Below are 20500 nucleotides of genomic sequence, written 5' to 3'. Positions count from 1 at the left end.
TTGTCCAGCTTAGCAACTATTCCATGGAAAACCATTTGTACATTTATTTATGTACAAATAGCTAATTAGTATATTTATTTATTTAAATAAATGTACCATTTGTACATTTATTTAAAAAACCCCAAACCAACCCAGCTGGGTTTCTGACATTTTGAGATAGCAATTATTCAGAGACAACCTGTTGCCTTTTCCGTCATCAGGGAAGAGGAGACTTGGGAAAGGAAATAATAGTTAGGAAAGTTCTTCACTTTGCTTTCTGACGTTTGTGTGTTGTCAAGTGCGACTTACAAGGCTTTTATCAGTCTCTATTTGCTGTCCCTCTCTTTGCAGCACAATTTCTTTGGAGCTTACTCCCAGTGTTGTGACTGAATATGCAGCAGTCATCCAATAGGATTCCATCATCTCTCTTTTTGCTGAAAAGTGGTGTTCAGTTTGCTGTACTGAAGAGCAGCAATTGGAAAGTGCAGCAAATAGAGGAAAGCAGAAAAAGGGGAGTGTGAGGTACATGCTAGGCAAAAAAGTGCCTTTTTTTTCCCCTGAAGGGGTAGTGAATGCGTTTATTAGCATGTAGGCTGTTCAGTGTGGTCCAGTGGCACATTCCTACGTTGCACTTTTGGGGGCTGTTTTGCTTGAAGTTGGAGAGTGACAAGTGGGAAAGAAACTTTACTTTTGTGATGAAGAATTACTTTACCAGCACTAACAACTGCTAAGTGAGTAAAACCCAAAAAGCCACCCTCTCCAACCACAAACCTCCTCCAAAATAAAAGAACCAGTATTCTGCTGCCTTGAGTCCAAAACTGTCAGACAAAAATAGCAAACAGAAACTGAGGGGGGGGTATGCTTTGTGTGTGATTTTATTGATTTCTTAATCTTCTTTTTTAAAAAATCCTTGTTTTAAAGTAAGGAGAAAAAAATAGATGAATTTTGAGATACAAACTAAAGTATCCACATTGATAGAGCAGGATAGGAGCACAACAGGATCTGGTGGGTGAAGGAATTTGTTGTTAATTAGATTTTTCTACCATTTTATCTTTTCCAGAACTGTGAAGTGGGTGCATATGTGACATCCACAGCTTTAAGTGAAATGGTTTATCACCCTGCAATCTAGTAGTAAATATTCTCTAAATAAATAAATAAAACCCTCCAGAAAACCCGTTTTATGAAAAAGATGAAGATATTTTAGTCTTCATTCTTCCCTTGATGGAGTGTTTTTTGCATAACTGCACATTTTCAAAGAATCTGCATATCATCATTCATTTTGCTTCTTCTGTTGCTTATCATCTGCTGAGGGCAATAGAGGAAGAGGGGTTTATCCTCCTGCTCTTATCTTTTCACTTGTGTCACACACTTTCTTTTTCAGATTTTGAGATACTGCTGTTTCTGCAGGAGGAGCATAAGACTAATTTTGGGAAACATTGTTCCCCCAAAATTTGCTCCACCTGAAATGTTGTGTCCAGTTCTGGGCACCTCAGCACAAGTCTCAGGCCATGGACCAGCTGGAATGAGTTCAGAGGAGAGACAGGAAGGTGATCAGAGGGTTAGAGCACCTCTCCTGTGAGGAAAGATTGAGAGTTGTGGTTGTTCAGCCTGGAGAAGGCTTTGGGGTGACCTTCTTGTAGCCTTCTAGTACCCAAAGGGGCTAAAAGAGAGCTGGAGAGGGACTTTTTGACAAGGGCACACAGTAGGAGGACAAGGGGGAATAACTTCAAGCTGGGAGAGGGCAGCTTTAATTTAGATATTAGGAACAATTATTTACTGTGAGGGTAGTAAGGCACAGAAACAGATTGCTATGAGGAGTTAGAAACTCCCTATTCCTGGAATAGGTCAAGGCCAGGTTGGATGGGACTTTGAGCCCCTGGTCTAGTAGAAGGTGTCCCTGCCCATGCCAGTGGGGTTGGAATGATCTTTAAGGCCCCTTTCAAACCCAAACCATTCTGTGATCCATAAGGGAAAAAAGCAAACAAACCCACCCACAAAGAAAACTCCATAAATATTTCCGGTATCTACCACCCAACCCCACCCTGTGGTGTTGTTTTTTTCAGTGACTTACTTCCTTGTGCATAAAGCACCATGTAAGTGAGATTAATGACATTAAAATCCATTTAGTTTTCAATCCAATAACACTAGGACAGTTGGTCAATGAGAACCAGGTACTCATTTATTCCTGTGAACCTGGAGCATTTGTACAGAGACCTTTTACCATGTTTTTGTAGTAGCACAAAAAACATGGTAAAGGATTCCATCATATATCATTGCATCATGCATTGCCTTTTGATTTTCCTCGAAGCCATGAAAAGCCCCTCTGCTGGCTTTGGTGCTCTGCAGGGATGACTTAGGAGTTCACTGTTGCCTGCATCACTCTGTACCATAGTTTTGATACTCAGATTTGGTCTTTCTGATGTTTTCGTGGCTCATACATTTGGCCAAAGGTGCTTTCTGAGTCTGCAGGTGCTGAGAAAAATGGGCATGTTTAGTTCATGATTAATTATGTCATTGCACATTATTTTATTTATTTATTTTTTATTTAGAAACACAACTAAATAATTTAATGACTAAAACATATTAGCAAGCTAAGAGGAATGAATGTTGTTCAGTGTCAGTGCAAATCCATCCTATTCTAAGCTGCTTTAGTCCCCCTTTCAAGCATTCCTCACACTGTTGTGCTCGTTCTCCCTCCCTTCTCTTTACGAGACAGTGGATGCAATGGTTCAGGAGTGGAATGGAGCTTTCCCAGCACTGAACTATAGCTGAGGTCACTGCAACACACAAAAATGTGTCCTCAAGGTGGGATTTCCTCATTCAGAAAAGGGTCTTCTCATCTACCTGTTGCTGTGAGTGCCTGTTTCTATTCAAAACTCCAGTATTTCAATTTACAAATTTCAGTTGCTCTCCTTCCAGCCTCTGCAGAGCAGCAAAACAATTGACCAAATGGAAAAAATCCCAAAGCCTCAAGTATTTCAATGCTGCCTTATTTTTGTGATCTGGCATGCCCTAGGCTCAGCCAAGCACCAGTGAAAGAGATACAGCACGAGGATTTGGGTGGATCTGGTGTACAGGCTGCTTGTTTTGCAGGGATGATCTCCCTTCCCAGTTGCCCATCTTCTCCAGTTACTTCCTACCTGACAGAGCAAGGGTGCCTCAAGTGAACTAATGAAGATCCTGTTGCTTTCTCCTGCTGCAGAACAGCTTTCTGGCATGATAGCCAATGAACCTGTCTGAAAATATACTACAGAGTGAACCTGCAATGAGAAAAAAAGAAACAAATATTGCCACTGCAGCTCTGCCAGGGCTTCCTGACCCTGGTTTAGCAGCTCTGCCACCTTGTAGCTGCTCAAATGGCTCCGCAGGTGAGAAAGAGGAAGAGAATTTAATAAAACCCTACCTAAATGCCACCTCTGTCAAGAGGACATCTCCCAACAAAGCCCTTTGGAAAATTAACATTGTTTATCATACGTGCTTCAGAGGTAAAGATAATGTATACTGCAACAGGCAGAAAAATTCTACAACCTGTGAGTCACCAAGTACTTTGATATGTTTTTATTACTGTAATTCATCTGCTTCTGGAGGAGAAGGACAAACAAGAACCAAAGTTCTAAGCTATTATCAAGGGCTTATGCTTCAAGAGACTTTTGACCGAAAGCAATAACATGTCTGGTTGTAGAAAGATCAAATTTTAATTAAAATAGTTAATGACTTTTGTTCACTTATTGACTATTTCATAGTTTTGTTGACTGGGTGTTGCACAAGACTCCTGTTCAAGCTATAAATGCTCGAAGGTGAGACACCCTTCCCAAAGTGCAGCCCTGCACTGGAGGAATTGCCCTCAGCTCTCCCCAGACCTGCAGCTGACATCAAGGTAAGAGGCACACTTGGTACAGGAGAAGTGGAAGGCTTTCTTGGGCAGCTGCTGGGAAATGCAGGGGAAGGGAAGGAGGCTTTAGTGTTGGGGTGAGAGCTGCAGCACAGACGGGAGGGTTCTGCTGTGTGCATGTGCACAGACTGAACCCATCTTTAGGGGAGGAGGAGATGGCTGCTGCAGGACAAACAAACCTGAGCAAGGGAGAGGGTGGAGGGGGCCAGTGATACACAATTGCCAGAGGTGAAAATGAAAATATTCTACAAATTTATCTTGGACATGGGATCTTTATGTTGTATCAGCAAAATTAAATGGGTAATTATTCATACCTTTTCTACAGGTAGAAAGTAATTATAATGATTAAGTAATTATAGTGCTTAATCAGTCAGTGAGTCTGAGTTCATATCCCCTCAGCTTCCATATATGCTTTTAAACTATGAAAAAATATATGTTTTTAATAATAATACTTTTTTTTAAAAAAAAGCGAGGTTTAAATGATTCAGGTTTTTAAATTATAATGCACATGTCTTGCAATATTACTGTGGCTTTTAATCTTACTGGGCATATCTGTCTTTTCCCATCTCTTTTCAGAATCAGGTAGAGAAATGGCTTTTTTGGCCCCACTTATTTGCCCTGAAATGTAAATCTTTGCTTCAATAACTGTTATATGATTTAGAGAGGAAGCTGTTATCATAACTGACTGCTCATTACTATTCCTGCAGCTGTTACTACTAATAAACACTTGCGGCATTTTAACTGAACTCAGATGACTGGGAAATTAGATACGTGTATTGGTAGTAGTATTAGGAAGAAACATTTAAAACCTGAAATTTAGCCTGAGTTAAAGAGCTGATGCTTACAACTTGGTTGCTTCTTGGTGTAGGTCAAGAGAAGGAATCTCTTGATTTCAGTAAAATTCCATATAAAAAGAGAAATAAAACGTTTCAGTGACTTTAAAGTTCATTTCTGCCCTTAAAAAGATAGGGTTTTCCCACCTATTTTAAGTAAAAAATTCACTTTCTTTTAGAAATTAGTTGCATGTCTCACTACTTTTATATTGCATTCTATGTGGCTTGTGAAACTTACTCCAAACAATGAGTGCCAGTTTCCAAAATATTTCTCAATTACTATCAATTATCAAAGGAAAGATTTATCACTAGTTCTATATTTTATTTTGTTATTACTTAGGGTATACTAATAAGATCTTAAACAAAATGCTCAGGTGTCCCTCTCATGTGTACATATTAAATGAAACTGGGCTGTTGTGATGTACAAATCTCATTTTACTTTTTTTCCATCCAAATTGAAATTTCTATGTCATGTCCTCAGTCTTTTACAGCTGCTGTTATTTTTATCTTCTGCTAAAATTGTTTTACAATTCCTTTTTACCTTTTGTCCCCTCTGGTTTCCAGCATTTCATGTCTGGTGTGTAAAGGCATCTTACAAGCATTGCTTGTTTTCTGTTTTTATTTTCTACAGGCTGCCATCCAACTCCTACAGCAGAAAATCCAACTCCCAGAAGCCCTCCTGAGATGGGAAAAATCATCGTTTTTGAGCATGCCAACTTCCAGGGTCTGTTCAAAGAATTCCACACCAACATTGCCAATCTCAAAGATGTAGATTGGAATGATTGTATCTCCTCAGTGAGAGTAATTGGCCAGCCTTGGGTGGCTTATCAGCATGCAGACTATAAGGGAAACTTACTGGTACTTGAGGAGGGAGATCATGACTATGTTGGTAAAAAGATGAATGATAAGATCAGCTCTCTGCAGGTGATCACTGAAAATCTGCACCACCCCCAGATCACTCTCTATGAACATGCTGATTATCAAGGGAGGAGCAAAATAGTAAGAGAAGCAACAAATCTTGCTGGGGGACATGCCAATGACAGCACATCTTCACATAAAGTCCAGAGCGGTGCCTGGCTGCTGTGTGCAAACAGTGATGGAAGTGGATTTCAGTACATTGCACGAGAACATGAGCACCTTCCAAATTACAAGGCAATCAAGTTCAATGACAAACTTTCCTTCCTGCGTCCCCTTCGTCCTGGCCTTGTCCATTAGAATGTAAATCCTGCAGCGCTGGGAGAAGATGCAGCCCCAGCAAGAAATTTGAGACATTTTTCTGTGCCTCTGCTTGTGTTGCCTTTCCCCACATTGTCATAGGACCACTGAACATGAGAACTCTCCTGCCCCACAAATGGCTTCTGCCATTGTCTGTAAACCATTTTGTGCTGGTGCCAATAAAGAATTTTTTGCAATCAGTGGTGGGTTTGTTTTATGCACTGTTTAGTGTAGGTAAACGTTTCGCTTTCATGTGTATCCAGAGAACATTTTGTGCAGTCACTTGCAAACATTTTTCATGGATCTCTCCGGTAGAATTTTATCTCCTTCTGGTTTCACTGGTTGGAAACATTGCAACCAGACTAAAGAGCTTGGTAAGCATTTTGATTATTGCTGTGATGCTGGCCAACTCTCACCTGTAGCCCATATTTAACTATCCCATGAACTACTGTACCTAAAGGCCTTGATAACAGAATCCTAGAATCCTATGAAGTTTGTGGTTGGGAGGTGCCTTAAAGATCATCTCATTCCAACCCTCCTGCCACAGACAGTGACATCTTCCACTAGACCAGTTTGCTCAAAGTCCCATCCAACCTGGCCATGAATACTTGCAGGGACAGGAAATCCACAACCTCTCTAAAACAACCCTCATCACCTTCACAGTAAAGAACTTTTTCATACCACCTAATCTAAATCTCTGCTCTTTTAATTCAATAACATTCCATCCTCATCCTATTACTAGCTGTCCACTTAAAAAGCTGCTCCTGCTCTTTCTTATAAGCCCCCTTCAAGAGCTGGAAGGCTGCAATGAGGCCTCCCTGGAGCCTTCTCTTCTTTGAGATGAACAATCTCAGATTTCTCAGCCTGTCCTCATAGGAGAGGTGCACCCACCCCATGACCATTTCCCAGTCTGTGCTCATGTCTGGGATTGCCCTGACCCAGGTGCAGCACCTTGCACTTGGGCTTGTTGAACTTCATGAGCTAAGTATGGAATCACTTCCCAAGTTTGTCCAGGTCCCATCCTTTTGTTGTGTCAGCTGCACCCCTCAGCTTTGTGTCATCTGCAAACTTGCTGGAGCGTCATTGATAAAGATCTTAAAAAGCACTGCTCCCAGAACAGAGCCCTGATGGACACCAGTTCTCACTGGTCTCCTTCTGGACATAGAGCCATGGACCATAACTCTCTGGCTGTGTGGCTATTTCCCAAATAGTCCATCCTTCAAACCTGTGTATCTCAGTTTGGAGATAAGGATGCCACATGGGACCATGTCAAAGTTCTTAGGGAAGTTGATATATGTAATGACATTGGTTGGTTTCCCCTTGTTGATGGCTGTAACCCCTCTGTCACAGATGGCCACCAGATTGGTCAGGCATAATCTGCCCTTTAGTAAAGCCATGGCTGTCTTGGATCATCTTCTTGTCTTGCATGTGCCTTACTATTTCTTCCATGGGGATCAGATCCATGATCTTCACAGGCATAGAGGTGAGGGTCACTGTCTGTGCTTCCCCAGATCTCCCTTTCTCCCCTTTTTAAAAAGAAGAGTGATGTTCCTCTTCTTCCATTCACCAAGGATTTCACCTGAAGGCCATGACTTTTCAAATATGATGGAGGGTGGCTTAGCAACAACACCAGCCATTTCCCTCTGGACCCTGGGATGCATATGTCATCCAGTCCCATTGACTTGTGTCTATTCAGCTTAATCAAGTGGTCTCGAACCTGTTCTTCACTTGCAGTGGGAGGGACTTTGCTCCCCCAGTGGCTACCTGTGGCTTCAGCCACTCCAGAGACATGGGAAACCTGACTCCCAGTGAAGACTGAGGCAAGGAACACACTGAGTGCCTCAGCCTCCTCCACATCCATTGCCACTAGTTCTTCCTTCTTGTTTGTTGGCATGGAGTGGAGGTTACATTCTACTTGGCCTTTATTTTCTGCCCAGTGTTCTTGCAGAAGCCCTGGTGTGTCAGTCCACATAGGCAGGCAACTGGGACAACTACAAGTTTGTGGCTAGAACACAAAGAGTAAAGTTATTTCCATTTCCATTGGCTTATGAACACCCAAAGTGTACAGGCCAGTTACTCTAGTGCTTGAGGAGGGAGAACACAGCTTTGCTGGTGAAAGATGAAGGATAGGATCAGCACTCTGATTGCAGAAAATAATCCACACATAAACCCCAAAACATGCTCTCCTATAATTTGCTGGGCTTTGTCCCACTCTGAAATAAACACTGCAGGCTGTGCTGATGTGTCAGCCACTCGTGCTCCTCTGCTTGACTCAGGTGGGCAGATGCAATGAGGATAGCTCAGAATCCATGTGTTTTGGGGCACTTCTTACTGCTTTTCAGCCAGCTTCAGGTTTCCTTGTTCTGTTCATCTAAATGAGATTTCCAAATTCAATTCCAAGAGCATCTGGCATTCTCCTGACTCTAGAACATGTGTTTTATAGTAGCAAGTTAACTGGCAAATGTCACCTTCTGCCCAAAACAGCTTGTGGAAGAAATGATTTTAGAAGTCTTATTGAAGTGCCTTGGTCATATCTGAGAGACCCCTTTAAGTGAAAATGATGTTACATAATCACTGTTAACAGCAGAGAGGTTATTTTGGTTGTCTCTAACTGTATTTCCTAGGAAATACACTTAGTGATATTTCCTTTTTGAAAAACACCATTTCTTAGAGAGGAAAGAAAATATTCTCTTATTTTCTTGGCATATGTTACTGAAAAGTTCTTTACTGACAGGAGGTCTCTGAAGGAGATATCTCTGAGTTTTCCCTCTGTTTCTCTTGGGCAAAAAAATATTACATTAACTCCCAAAGCTGCTGTTACTCTGATTTTAATCAGTTGACATTCCTGTCTGGCTCTGTCTCCCCTGGTCACTGGAGAGGGGATTTGAGGGGTTGTGAGGAGGTGGTCTAGTTGTCCTTGGGGTGCAGTGCAGTGCAGACCAGCTGGCAATTTCTACACTGCTCAGACAGCAGTACCCTTGGAATCATGTTCTCTGGTCATCCTCACCGCTCACCCTCATGGCAGATTTTAGGAGGCCTCTCAGAAGGATACATCACCAACCGTGGCATTCCCTGCTGTACTTCTCACATGTTGTTTATCCCTATAAAACCACACTGTGCAATACTCTTTCCCAGTAAAGACTAAAGCATTGGTACCTCTGCCTGCCAACTCAGGAATAAACTGTATCTAAAGTTCCCAAACCCTGCTAAACTACACATGCTCTTAAAAAGAGTAAAACAACTGCTTGCAAAATCAACAGTCAGGAAAAAACCTTCACAGAGAGGATTATTAATCCACAGTGCAAACAGACATTTGAATAGAATGCAGGATAAGGAAGGCTTATAACAAGTGGCATTCCAAAAGGAGGTGTCTAGATAAGAAGGCTTAGACACCCTGGCTGTAACAGAGGGGTCATACATACACAGTCTCAACTTTTCTTGGCCTGATCAGAAATATCCTCAGAACAGGTTCAGGCGTGTTTGGGTAAACAGAATATAAAATGTGGGCTTAGAGTCAGATCTTGCATGCCCAGGAAGAGATGATGTTACACATTAACCACTTAGGTTATTTCTTTATGATACCTTTGTTTCCGTGTTTCAGGGCTCTGGTGCAGCTCCTTTGGATCAGCTTTGTGCAAGAGCCACTGTGACTCTTTACCTGCAGTGCAGCTCCATCACCCACGCAGCCCACCATCAGAGGAGTGGAGGGAAACCAGCAGACAGGATATTCTGCTGCACAAGCCTTAATCTATGGTTTTTTTGCTAGATGATTTAACATTCACTTGGGGAAACTCAAGCTCTTTCCCAAGTACAGAATTCTCAAACTTTCTCTTTGCAAGCTAGCAAGTTATTACTGTGGCTTTCTTCCCTACTCATTTCATCTGGTACTGGGATTCCCACAGCATGAATTTACAGCATCTTTTGATGTATCCAACACTGAAAAGCCATTGTGGGAAGCACTGCTGAAGCAACTTATTTTTTTTCTCCATATGCATCTTCAAACACATCTTCCCTTCACCCAACAACAGAGCTTCCTCACTTTCAATTCAGTTGCTGATGCTTCCTTTAATTTTTTCTTGGTTTTCTTTTTAAGAGTATTCCTCCCCCTTACACTGCTGTGTTCTCTTGGCAATGCCTTATTGACTCTGTGTTAATCAGAGCAGTACTACAGCAAAGCTTAAATGAGATTCTCCATCCTTGTAAACCAAATCTCAAAAAAATCAAAGCATGTTGCTGACAAAAGCAGCAATGAGAGACTTTCCTTCAGAGTTCTGTAGAGGTCATCAGGAAAATAAATGTGACACAGTGAAAAGTGTGCAGCTGGATCTTCCTATAAGGAATTCCCCTCCTTAGAGTGAACTTGTTTTTTGTCATGGTCCCAAAACCCAGTCCACTGAACAGTCTCCCCATCGAATCTATCTTTCCAATTTAGAAAGAAAGAAGTTAGGGGGAACCATGTCCAAGGCCTTTCAGAAATCCAGGTGGATGACATCTGCAGCGCTTCCCCACTGAAGTAGTCACTCCATTGTACAAAGCCAATAGGTTATTTGGACTGGACCTTGCTGAAGTTGTGCTGGCTGTCTCAAATCACTTCCCTGTCTTTCATGTGTCTACAAATACAATCGCAGAAAGATAAAAAGCAGGAAGCAGTTTGAGTTACTTAATTGTTAGCACACTTCCTTGCTGAATCACTCTAACTGAGCAAGACAATGGTTACGTGAATAGATGAATAGTCTGATAAAAGATAAGAAATCTTTATAGATCTCTCCTCTCCCTTGAGGAAGTGCCATCTCTTGGAGCAGTAGTGCTATGCTGCTGGCACCTAAATGCCTGTGCTGTCATGCACACAGTGATAAACCTTATCAGCATTAATGGAAACCATGAACAAATGGTGACCCCCCAAAGGTCCTTACTGCCACCAGTGCTATTAAATATCTTCCTTGATGTCACATGAAGCACTCCCCCGCAGCCCCCCGGGGCTAGCTCTGTTTCTTGGGAGGCTTTGGGGGAAATGCTTCGAGGGGACCAGGGCAAAAGATTCCAAAAGAGGCTCTTACCCCCAGGGTTGATCCAAGACGTTTATTCCATACGGGGAGGCGAAGGCAGGAGGGCCAAGAGGCAAGGGCCCAGAGGGTAGGAGGCAGGGCCCCAGGAGGCAAGAGAAGGCCCCAGGAGGTAAGAGAAGGCCCCAGGAGGTAAGAGAGGACCCCAGGAAGTAAGAGAACGAGAAGAGGAAGAGCAGGACCTTATCAAGGCTCCTGCCAGGGAGGATGGCTGGAACTCAGCCAATTAGGTCCAGAAAGGAAGGAAGGGTCAAACTATAGGGTTGCAAGCTCCAGGGGCCCTGGGGAAAAAACCATTCCCCAGAGAAATACAACAGTCACAGACATGGCTTCAGGTGCACTCTCAGCAAGTCTGCAGATGACACCAAGCTGAGTGGTGCATTGTGGCACTGGAAGGAAGGGACTGTTAAGAAGGACCTTGAGAAGCTTGAGAAATGGCCTGATGTGAACCCCATAAATTTCAGCAAGGCCAAGTGCAAGACACTGCAACTGGATGTCAGAGCAGTCACCAGGAGCAGTGTAGGCTGAGAAATGAATGGGCTGAGGGCAGCCCTATGGAGAACGAACTGAGAACACCAATGGATTAAAAACTGGACATGACCTGACATTTGCCACCTAGATAGCCAACTGTATCCTGGGCTGCATAAAGTGTAGTTTGCAGGATGAGGGAGATGATTATTCCCTTCTAATCTGCTGTGGTGGGACTCTACCTGGAGTACTGCATGCAACTGTGAGGTTTCCTGAACAAGAGAGACACAGGCATGTTACAGCAGGTGTAGAGGTGGGCTGTGAAAATGGTCAGAGGGCTGGAGAACCTACTACATAGAAGAGCAGAGATACTTGGAGTTGTTCAGCCTAGAGAAGACAATGCTTCTGGGACACCTTATTGCAGCATTTCAAAACATAAAGGGAATTATAAGAGAGGCAAAGAGCGACTTTTTACTCTGGCCTTTCAAGCTGAAATGGAATAGGTTTAGGCTAGATATTAGGAAGAAATTCTTCACTGTAAGGGTGAAGAGGCACTGGAAAAGGCTGTCTAGAGAAGATGTGGTAGCCCCTCCTTGGATCTTCCCCCTTAGTCAGTTTGTATGAAACACTAACCCAGGTGTGAATGCTGTGTGCTGGAGGGTGAGAAGGCTCTGCAGAGGGATCAGTGGGCTGAGGCCAGCAGTATGAAGTTCAACACAGCTGAGGGCCGAGTCCTGCCCTGGGGTCACAAAAACCCCACAGGTGGTAGACATGAGCCACGCAGCTGAGCATGAGCCAGCTGTGCCCAGGTGGCCAAGAAGGCCAATGGAATACTGGCCAGTATCAGCAATGGTGTGTCCAGCAGGAGCAGGGCTGGCATTGTCCCCTGGTACTCAGCACTGGTGAGGCTGCACCTCGAGTGCTGTGTCCAGCTCTGGCCTCTCACTGCAAGAAAGACACGGAGAGGCTGGAGTGAGTCTGGAGAAGGGAAATGAGCTGTTCAAGGATATGAAGCACAGGTCTGACGAGAAGCGGCCAAAGGAGTGGGGATTGTTCCAATTAATGTGTTCCCATAACTGTGGTTCAGATGACTTCTGAAGAAGGAAAAACATGAAGTCAAGATCTAAGGTTATCAAGTCACTCACACTTCAATGGACTATTGAACCAGAGTTATGAGATGTCTGGTTCTAGGACATTGAAACCAAGAAAAAATATTTAAAGTATTTTTTCCTTGAGCTTTACAGTGACCACTCCCAGTTCCTCAGAATTTGGTGTTTCACACTTTCCCTTCTGTGCAAGCTATAAATGCACAGAGGTGAGATGCCCTTCCCAAACTGCAGCCCTGCACTGGAGGAATTGCCCTTAGCTCTCCCCAGACCTGCAGCTGACATCAAGGTAAGAGACACACTTGGTACAGGAGAACTGGAAGGCTTTCTTGGGCAGCTGCTGGGAAATGCAGGGGAAGGGAAGGAGGCTTTAGTGTTGGGGTGAGAGCTGCAGCACAGACGGGAGGGTTCTGCTGTGTGCATGTGCACAGACTGAACCCATCTTTAGGGGAGGAGGGGAGGCTGCTGCAGGACAAACAAACCTGAGCAAGGGAGAGGGTGGAGGGGGCCAGTGATACACAATTGTGAGGGATGAATATGAGAGTATTTTACAACTTACTCTTGGCCATACACCTGACCCAACAGACACATCTAACTCGAACAGGGTAGCTGTGGATACATATCTCACTTTGTTTTCCCTCAAAATTGAAAATTCTATGTCATGGCCTCACTCCTTTCCATTTCTGTTTTTCCTCTGCCAAACATGTTCTACTTTTCCTTTTCTTCACAATGCTTCCCATCATTTTGTGTCTGGAGGATAAAGTCTTCTTACAAGCATTGCTTTTTTTCTGTTTTCCTTTTGTGCAGGCTCTCATCCAGCTCCTATAGAAACAAATCTGCCCTCCAGAAGTCCTACTGAGATGGGGAAAATCATCATTTATGAGCATGCCAACTTCCAGGGCTTGTCCAAAGAGTTCACCACTAACATTTCCAATCTAAAAGATGAAGATTGGAATGATATTGTCTCCTCAGTGAAAGTAATTGGCCAGCCTTGGGTGGCTTATGAGCATGTCAATTATGGAGGCCGATTTCTGGTATTTGAGGAGGGAGAATATAACTTTGTTGGTAATGATATGAATGACAAGATCAGTTCTCTGCAGGTGATCACAGATGATCTGCACAATCCCCAGATCACTCTCTACGAACATGTTGATTATCGAGGGAAGAGCAGAATAATAAGAGAAGCAACCATCCTGGGTGCAGGACATGACAATGACATCATGTCTTCCCACAAAGTCCAGAGAGGTGCCTGGCTGCTGTGTGAGCACAGTGATGGAAGTGGATTTCAATACATCGCACGAAAGCATGAACACCTTCCCAATTACAAGGCAATCGATTTCAATGACAAGCTTTCCTTCCTGCGTCCCCTTCGCCCTGGCTGTGGCTGTTAAAATGCAAATCCTGTAGCGCTGAGAAAAGAAACAGCCTGGGCAAGAAATCTGAGACCTTGTTCTCTGCCTCTGCTGCTTGTGTTGCCTTTCCCCCCAGTGTCACAAGACTCCTGAATGTTAGAGCTCTCTGCTTTGCTGCACTGCAGATCTGTACTTCTCTATCCTGCCCTGCACTCTTCTCTCACCCCACAAATGCAAGAATCATCATGCTGGATCATATGAAAGAGTGTCTAAGCTAAGAGACGTGCCAGATGTGTGAAACCTATTGTACCCTCAGGTGGCATTCCAGAGTCCTGGGCTTCGGAATGTAGAAGCATTGCATGTTGTTTCTGTTGCTAAGTGAAGGAGAAAATGTTAGTAGAGAACCAGCACCACTTCCTTTGTAGTTTGCTTTGCAATGCCCTTGTGATTCTGTGGCCTCTTCCATTGACTGTAATCCATCTTGTGTTGGTGCCATTAAAGAATCTTTTGCAATCAGTGGTGAGTCTGTTTTGTGCATCCTTAGTGTAGATAAATATCGCTCTTTCATTGTGAGATGTATCTGTGTATCCAGAGAATGGTCCATGCAAACATTTTGTTTCCTGGGGAATTTTGTCTCCTTCTGGTTTCACCAGTCAGTAACAGTGGGTTCAGGCTTGACTCAAAAAGTCTTGGTCAGCATGTAGATTGTTGCTGATCCTGACCAAACTCTCTCCTGCAGATTGTACCTAGATATCACATGCTTGGATGTATCTCAAGGCAGTGATAGTAGTGATGATATAGTCTTCTACTGCCCTTAACCATATAATAAACAGAATGTTTTCAAAATTTGAATTCTGTAATCCTAATGGTAAAACCAGTTTGGTTTTTTAAACATGTAGTGTCTTGAGAAGGGAGGAGGAATGACATGGTATTTCAGGAACTGGTAAGACACCCACAAATTTACCTGGAAGTGCAGAGTCCCAGCCCTCCTCCATCCCTGCCCAGTGAGAGCTGCACGCCCTGAGCTGTGGATTGTCACAGCTGTCCCATGGCAGCTCTGCACTGCAGGGTTTATCTCCCTCTGTGCCGACCTCCTGCCTGGCACAATTTCCTTGCCCTGGTGGCTGGGCTGCTCAGACAGGAGCTGCACTTGGCCTTTTGGAACCTCACAGGGTGCCCCTGGCACCACTGCTGAAGCTTGCCAAGGTCCCTTTGGATGGTCCCTGAGGAGACACAGGGCTGTCTGTGTGTCTGTCTGTGGCTGCCATGCCCAGCTGAAGCTGGGTTACCTGTGGTGAGACTCGCTGCCTCTCTCAGCTCCCCGTGCCTTCCTGCAGCCTCTCTTCTCCTATTCCCACCCACCAGCACAGCCGTGGCCACTTTCCCAGCATCTCCTGCCCCCTCAGCCCCCTGCAGAACATACTTTTACAGCAGTACAGGAGCAAACCTTCCTGTCCCACACTGCTTTCTCTGCCCTGGCTTCAAAACCAGCATGGGACAATATCTTCCCATTCTCCATCCTGATGTGAGCAGCAGTTTGAAGTAGAAACCCCTCAAGGTTCCTTCCATCCTAAATGCTTCTAGGAGTCCATCCACTCTGCTTGGAATGTCACAGGCACAGCTGCCCCTGCAGCAGAGAGGAGTGCAATCCTACAGAACACCAAAGGAAAGGTTTGAGGAGGGATGTGGATGGAGTGATTTCAGGAACGTTGCATTTCCTAGTGCAAACTTATTTTTATAGCAAAGGATTCTCCTAAGTTTTCAGTAATAAGAAGGGGAAGCGAAGGTGGAGAAGGTCTTTAACCCTTCAGTGGAAGGGATTACATTTGACAACAGAGCAGATCAGAGCTGTTGCTGAATTGGGAACGAAGTCTGATGTAGGGACAATGGAATTTATAAGTGTCCAACAAGTAATCCCGAAGTTATTGTACACATGACTTGATGATGAAGTTTTTCACTGAAAGTGAACAAAGAATGAAATTTGGCAGAAAGTGACAAAGACATTATATCTTCCTTAGATTTCCTGACAGAAAGACTGACTGTGGAAGGAACCTCCCTAGTCCAAGGCCGCCTTCACAGCACAGCTACCTCCAAACATGACCAGGTTACACATGGCCATCTTCAAGAGATTTGTGAACAACTGCAAGGTTGGAGTTACCCTAGGGTCTCTGTCCTTATTTAGCAGCAGACAGGACCCAATGGCAGTCAAAGAACCACTTTCACCCTGAATTTCCTTATGATCTCATAATCCTCCTGGCTCACAGCATCACTCAAGCTCATGACTTAAGGATCAAGACTGGCAAATGCCAGTGTTACCTGACCTCTATTGTTCTTGAGGAATCTTGTGATAAACAAAGGCTCCCAGCTGACAATCCCATATTAGAGGTGTCCATGCTCACAACAAATTCATTGGCTAGTCATTTGCAAAAATAACTCTCCTCCCCTTCCTCTTTCTACAGAGAATCCCAGGAAAAACACACATGCACCTCCCTCCCACAACACACATACACGTGTCACCAATGTCTTCTGGATTTCTGACCCATTTAGAATAAGAATCATGCCTAAGACACATCACAGGGGCTGTATCCACAATTTCATTCCTGACCCATGCTCCTTTCAGAATTCCTGTCTATCAGGGAAAGAAAATCTTTCTGCAAAAGGTACTTTCTGAGCCATGCTGAAAGGATCAGAGAAAAGAGCAGCTTCAGCCTCTCATAACATATTTCCCTGCCTCCCCCAAATAGAAAAGCTATCATATTTCTGTTTGCTCACAGCAGCTCTGTTACTAGTTAAACTGCGCCGAATAATTAATTGTTGGAAGCATTTGAGATCCAAAAGGTCTGCCCCATCTCTTGACTTTCTTTGGCCTGTCTCATCAGGGATTGAACTTCTAGGCAAAATTTCCCTATAGGTTTGCCAGTCAGGAGAGCAGTTTGCTGCCAAACCAAGAAAAGCACAACAAGACTGCAAACTGATTCTGTTAGGAGGTGAAGTTGCAGAGGTGATCTGGTGTTTCATTCATCAAAGTTCCCTCGTGCTTCTCTCCACACAGAGCTTGCTTGGCCATCCTTGCTTGTCTAATGATTTCAGCCACTTGCCCTCTCACACTCACAGAGCTGACTCACTTGACTCACACATCTCAGCTCTTTGGAGCAAGGTCTGGGGAAACAGAAAAGAATCTGTTAGGTGTGATCACCTAACCCCAACTTTCCTGTAGTCTGTGAGCAAAGGATTCTCCTGTTTTGGTTGTTTTCAACCCAACTTACTCCTTCTCTCTACTCATTCTGAATAGTAGCTGTTGCAGTCACTCTTTCCACAAAGGGTTTTCCCTACCAGAAACATGACAGCATTTAATATATGCAACCACTGAGAAATTCATTTTAGTCGTGTCAGAATGGCTTCTTTCTCACTCCTTTCTGTTGCTGGATAAGAAATTGGAGGGCACTTGCATACTGCACAGCAGGAGAACTGCAGGAGCAGGGGAAGGGAAGAGGTGATTCCCATCTCCTCCCAGCAGAGGCCACACCTGGAATATTGCATCTGTTTCAGATGCCCTGTTCAAAGTTAAATGTGAACAAATCGGTGAGAGCCCCATAGAGGCCACTGGATAGCACTGGAGCATCCCATGAACCAGGAGAGTCTCAGGCACCTGGTCTCGTTCAGCCTGGAGAAGGCAAAGCTGAGTGTTCTCAGAGGGGCTCAGCAAAAGGACAGCTGGAAAAAGGCTTAAATGGAAACCTAGGAAAGTCAGACATAAAATAAGGAAGCAAAAATTCATGCCCAGGATTGTTCAGCACTGGCAGAAAGGCCAGAGAGCCCGGGGAATCTCCACCCTTGCAGTTGTTCAGAAATCTCTTGAAGATGGTCATGTGTAACCTGGGCATGTTTGGAGGTAGCTCTGCTGTGAAGAAGGCCTTGGACTAGGGAGGTCCCTTCCACAATCAATCTTTCTGTCAGGAAATCGAAGGAAGACATAAAGCCTTTGTCATTTCTGGTTGATTTCATCCATTGTTAAACTTCAATGAAGAAGTGTCACCATCAAGTCATGTGAACAAGAACTTGGGGATTACTTGTTGGACATTTATAAATTCCATTGCCCCAGCCTCTGGTTTTCTTCCCCATTCCTCCACAGGCTCTCACCTGCTCTCTTGTCAAATGTAATTGCCCATACTGAAGGGTCAAAGTCTTTCTCCACCTTTACTCCATCCTATTATCACTGAAAAAATTTCAGAAATCCCTTCCTAGATTTTTTGGGCTTGACGCTTCTACAGTTGTTTAGATTCTGTCTTTGACTAGAGAAACAAAAATGTACATGAGCAAATGAAAAGTTTCTGACACATTCTCATCCACATCCCTCCTCAAACCTTTCCTTTGGTGTTCTGTAGGATTGCACTCCTCTCTGCTGCAGGGGCAGCTGTGCCTGTGACATTCCAAGCAGAGTGGATGGACTTCTAGAAGCATTTAGGATGGAAGGAACCTTGAGGGGTTTCTACTTCAAACTGCTGCTCACATCAGGATGGAGAATGGGAAGATATTGTCCCATGCTGGTTTTGAAGCCAGGGCAGAGAAAGCAGTGTGGGACAGGAAGGTTTGCTCCTGTACTGCTGTGAAAATACGTCCTGCAGGGGGCTGAGGGGACAGGAGATGCTGAGAAAGTGGCCACGGCTGTGCTGGTGGGTGGGAATAGGAGAAGAGAGGCTGCAGGAAGGCACAGGGAGCTGAGAGAGGCAGCGAGTCTCACCACAGGTAACCCAGCTTCAGCTGGGCATGGCAGCCACAGACAGACACACAGACAGAACTGTCCTCAGCTCATGGGGTGTTAGTGCAACAGAGGAAGGGCAAGGGTTGGCCAAGCAACTCCCTCTCCAGGAGAAGAGACTCTAAGACAGTCCCAGGTCTTTGGAATTAGGCTTGGCAAATTCCCTTTTTATCCTTTGGAGTTCTGGAGATCTCTTATCTTCCTCTTGTAAGAATAGGCTTCTCTATACCATGTGTTTCCTACCTCCAGATATGGGAAATGAGCTACCTGACTATCCAAAGAGTTTCTTGACTTTTCCCAGGTTTCCAGTTAAATCTTGAGCTCAGAGCAAGTCCTTCATGATTTCACCAGGACCTTGCTCATCTTGACTGAAGGGTTATGTTTACAACTGCCATGGAAAGGAAAAAAAAAATCTGAAAAAACTAAGGCAGAGAACAGGAGAGAGCTGGAGCAATGCATAGCACACCAATCAAACAGGTATTTGTAGGGCTTTCTTTAAAATTTTGAATTAAAGTTATTACTTTCTTTTTTATCGGATGAGTAAAAAGACAAGGAATAATTAGAATAAATGCAAGTGACAGAAATCTCCGTGTCCCTCCCTCCCTTCCTCCCACCTTCAGCAAATGTTTTCTACACTTTCTGAGACACTGCAGCTAGAGTAGTTATTGACTTTTATAAGTATAGTAAACTTGCCTGAAGTTAAAGATAGCCAGGCTCTGATATCCCTGGAGACAAATAAATCCCTTTACCTGGTTTTGCCAGGTTAATCCTAACTCACTGCTTTGGCCTTCTTTATCTTTCACTTATGCGAAGGAGAAATATGCCCAAAGCACCAATTTCCAGGCAGTTTCTACTATCAAGAAAAGAAAAATGATGAACTGAATGCTTACATGTTACACCCTAAGAGACACTGCAAGAATCTTCAGGTCACAGTGCCAGAAACAAAGAAATTACATCAACAAAGATGTTCTTGCATTTTTATTTTTCCCCCATTGAATGAAACCACTCCATAGTCTTGACTTCTTTGTTGTGTATGTGTTGTTTTGCCATTGTGCTTCACAACATTCAGGCATTATCCACTACATGCCTAAGGAGCAGCTAGAAAGACAATATTCTTCTATCCTTTAATGGCAGAACCATAAACCATTCAGCCTTAGCTGTAAAAATGCTTAAGCTTTAGCAGAGACTTCTGTCCACACAGCCCTACACAGTAGGGTAGATTTCCTCTGCAGTCACCCTTGGCAAGCACAGGATTTTGCTGGTACTTGGAGCTATATAGATTCCTTGTGCTGATATTCCAAATTTAAAAGTGTTGCAAAAGAGGCCCTGCAGATGTAAAAAGAGGAATATGAAAGTGAGAGACTGGGACCTGAAACCATGGCAAGGTTGACTGTGCTGCTGAATTTGCACATCCTAGAATCACAGAATGATTTTGGCTGGGAGAGGTCTTGAACACCATCTACTTGCAAGCCCCTGCCATGAGCAGGGAGATCTTCCACCAGACCAGGTTGCTCCAAGCCCCATCCAGCCTGGCCTTTGAGAGATGGGTGAACCACAGCTTCTCTGGGCAATCTGTGTCAGTGCCTCCCACTCCTCATCTTGAAAAAATTCTTCCATATGAGCCACTGAAATTTCCCTTCTCTAGATTTCAAAGGCCCCAGTAAAAATCTGCAGAGCTGTCTGCAATACTCCAGGTGGGATTTCACCACCATAGTGGATCACACGGGAAGAATCCCCTCCGCTGACCATTGTGGAGGCCTGTGAGCCTACCAGGGAAGCTTCCAGGGCAATGCTCTGGAAGAATGTACCATAGGCTGCAGGAAAGCCTCACAA

At 44.1% G+C, this 20500-nt stretch overlaps 2 protein-coding genes across 2 annotated transcripts; both read left to right on the top strand.

The window, feature by feature from the left end:
- The first annotated feature begins 3733 nt into the window (after window positions 1–3733).
- LOC136373919 (epidermal differentiation-specific protein-like) lies at window positions 3734–6119 on the top strand. The gene is made up of 2 exons (XM_066338988.1): window positions 3734–3856; window positions 5336–6119. Exon 2 carries the CDS (start codon window positions 5389–5391, stop codon window positions 5917–5919), a length of 531 nt encoding a protein of 176 aa, XP_066195085.1. The 5' UTR covers window positions 3734–3856; window positions 5336–5388; the 3' UTR covers window positions 5920–6119.
- Window positions 6120–12769: 6650 nt separating this feature from the next.
- Window positions 12770–13994, top strand: LOC136373927 (epidermal differentiation-specific protein-like). Its single transcript, XM_066338999.1, has 2 exons — window positions 12770–12845; window positions 13364–13994. The coding sequence occupies exon 2, from the start codon at window positions 13417–13419 to the stop codon at window positions 13945–13947; it is 531 nt and encodes a 176-aa protein (XP_066195096.1). The 5' UTR covers window positions 12770–12845; window positions 13364–13416; the 3' UTR covers window positions 13948–13994.
- The last annotated feature ends 6506 nt before the right edge of the window (window positions 13995–20500 follow it).

This window comes from Sylvia atricapilla, chromosome 2 (assembly GCF_009819655.1).
Source record: "Sylvia atricapilla isolate bSylAtr1 chromosome 2, bSylAtr1.pri, whole genome shotgun sequence".
Lineage (NCBI taxonomy): Eukaryota > Metazoa > Chordata > Aves > Passeriformes > Sylviidae > Sylvia > Sylvia atricapilla.
The sequence above is the reverse complement of the archived record's forward strand: the minus strand, read 5'-3'. Positions and strand labels throughout refer to the sequence as shown.

Coding starts and splice junctions, on each gene's coding strand:
- LOC136373919 (XM_066338988.1), top strand. CDS start 5,389: ATGGGAAAAATCATCGTTTTTGAGCATGCCAACTTCCAGGGTCTGTTC.
- LOC136373927 (XM_066338999.1), top strand. CDS start 13,417: ATGGGGAAAATCATCATTTATGAGCATGCCAACTTCCAGGGCTTGTCC.